Source organism: Rhinoraja longicauda, chromosome 42 (assembly GCF_053455715.1).
Source record: "Rhinoraja longicauda isolate Sanriku21f chromosome 42, sRhiLon1.1, whole genome shotgun sequence".
Lineage (NCBI taxonomy): Eukaryota > Metazoa > Chordata > Chondrichthyes > Rajiformes > Arhynchobatidae > Rhinoraja > Rhinoraja longicauda.
Window position 1 is genome coordinate 4734435 of NC_135994.1, and position 6583 is coordinate 4741017.

The 6583-nt window shown below is 46.1% G+C and overlaps 1 protein-coding gene across 1 annotated transcript in view; it reads right to left on the minus strand.

The window, feature by feature from the left end:
* Positions 1-3448: 3448 nt before the first annotated feature.
* Positions 3449-6583, minus strand: part of LOC144611966 (integrin alpha-5-like) — a 34846-nt gene continuing 31711 nt past the window's right edge. The window contains exon 6 of the mRNA XM_078431323.1: positions 3449-3475. Coding sequence (XP_078287449.1) covers positions 3449-3475 — 27 coding nt within the window. The remainder of the gene's footprint in view (positions 3476-6583) is intronic.

Below are 6583 nucleotides of genomic sequence, written 5' to 3' on the forward strand. Positions count from 1 at the left end.
ATTAACCTTCCACATTCCCAATAAACTAAATACTCGACCACAAGATCACTAAATACTACCACAAGATCACTAAATACTCTACCACGAGATCACTAAATACTCTACCACAAGATCACTAAATACTCTACCACGAGATCACTAAATACTCTACCACAAGATCACTAAATACTCTACCACAAGATCACTAAATACTCTACCACAAGATCACTAAATACTCTACCACAAGATCACTAAATACTCTACCACAAGATCACTAAATACTCGACCACAAGATCACTAAATACTCGACCACAAGATCACTAAATACTCTACCACAAGATCACTAAATACTACCACAAGATCACTAAATACTCTACCACAAGATCACTAAATACTCTACCACAAGATCACTAAATACTACCACAAGATCACTAAATACTCGACCACAAGATCACTAAATACTCTACCACAAGATCACTAAATACTTGACCACAAGATCACTAAATACTCTACCACAAGATCACTAAATACTCTACCACAAGATCACTAAATACTCTACCACAAGATCACTAAATACTCGACCACAAGATCACTAAATACTCTACCACAAGATCACTAAATACTCGACCACAAGATCACTAAATACTCTACCACAAGATCACTAAATACTCTACCACAAGATCACTAAATACTCTACCACAAGATCACTAAATACTCTACCACAAGATCACTAAATACTCTACCACAAGATCACTAAATACTCGACCACAAGATCACTAAATACTCTACCACAAGATCACTAAATACTCTACCACAAGATCACTAAATACTCTACCACAAGATCACTAAATACTCTACCACAAGATCACTAAATACTCTACCACAAGATCACTAAATACTCTACCACAAGATCACTAAATACTCTACCACAAGATCACTAAATACTCTACCACAAGATCACTAAATACTCTACCACAAGATCACTAAATACTCTACCACAAGATCACTAAATACTCTACCACAAGATCACTAAATACTCGACCACAAGATCACTAAATACTCTACCACAAGATCACTAAATACTCTACCACAAGATCACTAAATACTCTACCACAAGATCACTAAATACTCTACCACAAGATCACTAAATACTCTACCACAAGATCACTAAATACTCTACCACAAGATCACTAAATACTCTACCACAAGATCACTAAATACTCTACCACAAGATCACTAAATACTCTACCACAAGATCACTAAATACTCTACCACAAGATCACTAAATACTCTACCACAAGATCACTAAATACTCGACCACAAGATCACTAAATACTCTACCACAAGATCACTAAATACTCTACCACAAGATCACTAAATACTCTACCACAAGATCACTAAATACTCTACCACAAGATCACTAAATACTCGACCACAAGATCACTAAATACTCTACCACAAGATGAACTGAATACGCTACCAGAATCGCACAGACAGAATTAAATTGCTTTATTAATGTATTAAATTAGCATAAAGTATTAAATTAAAGTAGATCAAATTTAATTGAGGCATATTTTTTGTTCATAAATATTGCCAATAGATGCGACACATATGGGTCAACCATTTACAAAATGTAAACTATATTGCCATAGTTGAATGGCAGACTAGACTTGACGGGCCGAATGGCCTAATTCTGCTCCCATCCCTTATGACCTTATGATATTATAATCTCAACGGTACTTTAGTGTCACAAGTACCTAGGCAGTAAGGGGACTCAGTCTACCCCACGACAGAAGGGGGAGGAGTTGTACGGTTTGGTAGCCACAGGGAAGAAGGATCTCCTGTGGCGTTCTGTGCTGCATCTTGGTGGCACCAGTCTGTCGCTGAAGGTACGTGGATAGGACAGGTTTGGAGGGATATGGTCCAAACGCAGGCAGGCGGGACTAGTGTAGATGGGACATGTTGGCCGGTGTGGGCAAGTTGGGCCGAAGGGCCTGTTTCCACAGTGTATCACTCTGCGAGTTCACCCTACTACGAGTGTCAGTGTAGTCAATGTTGACCTGGTGTCGTAACTATGGTTGCCAACTATCTCACTACCAAATACGGGACAAGGTGACGTCACCGCCCCACGCCCCACATGACCTCACCCAGCCAGCGGCCAAGTGCTCCTGCTCCACCAATGGCGGCCGCCCGGGCCGGGAGGCGGGTTGCTATGCAACCTCTGTTAGGCGGCGCCCGGGCCTCTGGACCTAGACTGTCCGGAGCTAAAATGTCGGAAACCTAGATTGTCGGGACCTAAAATGTCGGGGCCTACAGTGTCTGGGCCTACAGCATCGGGGCGTACAGCATCGGGCCCTACAGCGTCGGGGCCTACACTGTCTGGGCCTACACTGTCCGGGCCTACATCGTCCGGGCCTACAGCGTCCGGGCCTACAGCGTCCGGGCCTACAGCATCCGGGCCTATAGCGTCCGTGCCTACAGCGCCCCCCCCCCCGGGCCTAATATGGGACAGTTGGCAACCCTAGTTGTGACCGACACCACACCCCATCCCACAAGATCGCGTGGATCGAATCTTAGCCTCAGCTCCATTCTCCAGCGCACTGATGTCCCACCATCGAGAAAAGTTAATGGAAACACCTTGAAATGAAACAAGCAGGTGGGGTATGAAGGTTTATCTTGGTTCTTTATTAGCAATATTAAAATTCATGCTTTACGACAGATAAACCGTGGTATTCAAGTCAAAAGAAGCAAGGTACACAATTTTAAAAACTGTATAATGGGTGATATATGATATGATAGAACTTTTATTTATCCCAGGAGGGAAATTGATCTGCCAACAGTCATAAAGCACAAGATCTTAGATAGAGCTCTTAATGATAGCGGAGTTAGGGGGTATGGGGAGAGGGCAGGAACGGGGTACTGATTGTGAATGATCAGCCATGATCACGGTGAATGGCGGTGCTGGCTCGAAGGGTCAAATGGCCTCCTCCTGCACTAATTCACAAAATGCTGGAGTAACTCAGCAGGTCAGGCAGCATCTCAGGAGAGAAGGAACGGGCGACGTTTCGGGTCGAGACCCTTCTTCAGTCTGACCCGTAGGGTCTCGACCCGAAACGTCGCCCATTCCTTCTCTCCTGAGATGCTGCCTGACCTGCTGAGTTACTCCAGCATTTTGTGACTAAATACCTTCGATTTGTACCAGCATCTGCAGTCATTTTCTTACACTCCTGCACCTATTGTCTATTGTCTATAAGATACATGAAACATGAAATTATTGTTTCATGTATCTTGTGTTTAATCACTGTTGATATCACAAAATTTCAAAAATATTGTAATGAAGAAGGGTCTCGACCCGAAACGTCACCCATTCCTTCTCTCCAGAGATGGTGCCTGTCCCGCTGAGTTACTCCAGCATTTTGTGTCTACCTTACAAAAATATATATGTGTATGCACCTCTTCATAATGTACGTTAGTCTGGAAGCACACCAAAGTGACCCTTGGGGAATAAATAAATCAATAACACACCAATAAATCAACGTTTAATCATGGATTCAATTGGAAAGGATGTTTCCACTAGTGGGAGAGTTTGAACCAGAGGGCACAGCCTCAGAATAAAAGGACGTACGCTCAGAAAGCAGGTGAGGAGGAATTTCTTTAGTCAGAGGGTGGTGAATCTGTGGGATTCTTTGCCACAGACGGCTGTGGAGGCCAAGTCAGTGGATATTTTTAAGGCAAAGATTGACAGATTCTTGATTAGTGCGGGTGTCAGGGGTTATGGGGAGAAGGCAGGAGAATGGGGTTGGGAGGGAGAGATAGATCAGCCATGACTGAATGGCGGAGCAGACACGATGGGCCGAATGGCCTAATTCTACTCCTAGAACTCTTGGTCTTATCATTTGTTGTCAAGGTGACTCTGAAAAGGCTGGGAATCTGCAATAAAAGCAAAAAATATATATATTTTCTTGCTCAGAATGGGTCCATAAAACTCTGAAGGAAAACAAATGGTTAATGTGATTTTGGCGATTTTGAAGGGTCCTGACCCGAAACGTCACCCATTCCTTCTCTCCAGAGATGCTGCCTGTCCCGCTGAGTTACTCCAGCACATTGTGTCTATCTTCGGTTTAAACCAGCATCTGCAGTTCCTTCCCACACACTTTGTATTCTTTTGTGAATTAACTAGCATCTGCAGTTCCTTGTAACATCAACATTCATGTTCATTGGTTCATAGGTCATAGGAGCAGAATTAGGCCATTCGGCCCATCAAGTCCACTCCGCCATTCACTCCTGGCTGATCTATCTCTCCCCTCTCAACCCCCAATCTCCTCATAACCCCTGACACCCGAACTAATCAAGAATCTGTCAATCTCCACTTCAAAATTAATTTACTAATTAAATTTGCCAAAACGTAACGTTGTCCATGACGAAAATACTGCCAGGAGACACGGAGCCTTCCACGTGCTTCCTCTCTCTCCCCTCTCATGAGAGGAATAGATCGGGTAGACGCACATAGCCTCTTGCCCAGAGTAGGGGAATCGAGGACCAGAGGACATGGGTTTAAGGTGAAGGGGAAAAGATTTAATAGGAATCTGAGGGGTGACCTTTCCACACAGAGGGTGGTGGGTGTGTGGAACGAGCTGCCAGAGGAGGTGGTTGAGGCTGGGACTGTCCCATCGTTTAAGAAACAGTTAGACAGGTACATGGATAGGACAGGTTTGGAGGGCAAAACGCGGGCAGGTGGGACTAGTGTAGCTGGGACATGTTGGGCCGGTGTGGGCAAGTTGGGCCGAAGGGCCTGTTTCCACGCTGTATCACTCTGTGACTCTAAGACTCTCACAGCCCCCCATGTTCACTGGCTTGTTCCGTGCCGGCTTCACAGACCGCACAATGCTGAGCCTGAAGCCATTGGCGTGCCCAGGTATCATTATTTCACATTCCAATGTAATAGAAGGCAGGAGATTCGGGCAACAATGCCTCCCGAGGATTAGCTCTGCAAACCGTTCTCTGCTTTTCCATTGTGTAAGCGATTCCATCTTCCTATCCATGTCAGGGCCCGGCCTTGTTGGGCAAAGGGCACAATAGGTGACACAGTTTCTTCTGAAAAGCCATTGCCTCCTCAGATTTCAGGATACAGGGCAGCGTCACACAAAGGCACAAGGGAAATCGTGGGCATGTGAGGTTAGGATGAATAGAAAAATCCAACCGCAGTTTGCAAGGAATAAGGTGTGTGCTGGCATGTAACGTGTGGGATTAACCTAAATGGCAACGGTCGTCCAAGAGGCGTAGTGCCGGTAACAGGGGGCTATATTTCACCAGGCCTCAGCGCCATTGATAAAAACGGCAAGCGCACGCACAATAAAATCACAACATCGCACAGCTCCGCAGCACAATAGGAGGCCCTTCAACCCATCGATCCGATGCAGGATCCTGGCAGGAGTCGAATCCACTTTTCTCACATTAACTTTAGGGTGGCGCAGCGGGTAGAGTTGCTGCCTCACAGCGCCGGAGACCCGGGTTCGATCCTGACCACGGGTGCCGTCTGTACGGAAGTTTGCACGTTCTCCCCGTGACCTGCGTGGGTTTTCTCCTGGATCTTCGGTTTCCTCCCGCACTCCAAAGACGTGCAGGTTTGTAGGTTAATTGGCTTCGGTAAAATTGTAAATTGTCCCCAGTGTGTGTGTGTGTGTGTGTAGGATAGTGGCAGTGTGCGGGGATCGCTGGTCGGCGCGGACTCGGTAGGCGAAGGGCCTGTTTCCGCGCTGTATCTCTAAAAGTGTAAAAATAAGTCACTCACACACACACGCGCAGTGAAAATCTGCTCTAACAAAGCAGATTTATACCGTAGCAAGGTTTCATAACTGTTCAGTGATAATTCCCAGGGTACACTGAGGATAGACACAAAAAGCCGGAGTAACCCAGGCAAGCATCTCTGGAGAGAAGGAATAGGTGATGTTTCGGGCTTTCTGCGTCCATCTTTGGTCTAAACCAGCATCTGCAGTTCCTTCCCACACTGAGGCAGTGGCTCGACCAGCTGTGCAGAACAGTAAGGTTGCTGGGGATGAATGTATGAATGAGTCAAGGTATGCAAAGAGTCACCACATAAAGGGCTTCGACAAAGTTACAAAGTAGGGTCGCCAACTGTCCCGTATTAGCCGGGACATCCCATATCTTGGGCTGAATTGGTTTGTCCCGTAAGGGACCGCCCTTGTCCTGTATTAGTAGGGTTGCCAACTTCCTCACCCCCAAATAAGGGACAAAGGACGAGGTCACCGCCCCATGCCCCACCCAGCCAACGGCCACGTGCTCCCGCTCCACCAATGGCAGCCGCCCGCCCCCCTGACATCAGTCTGAAGAAGGGTCTCGACCCGAAACGTCACCCATTTCTTCTCCCCAGAGATGCTGCCTGTCCCGCTGAGTTACTCCAGCATTCTGTGAGACGTCACCTATCCATGTTCTCCAGAGATGCTGCCTGACCCACTGAGTTACTCCAGCACTCTGTAATAGTTTAGCATGTGCATTCGACAATGTTCCCAAGCAAAATGATATACTTTCAAAATGCAATTGCAAATGACCGGAAGTAACGAGGCAGTGTATAGTTTAGTTTAGT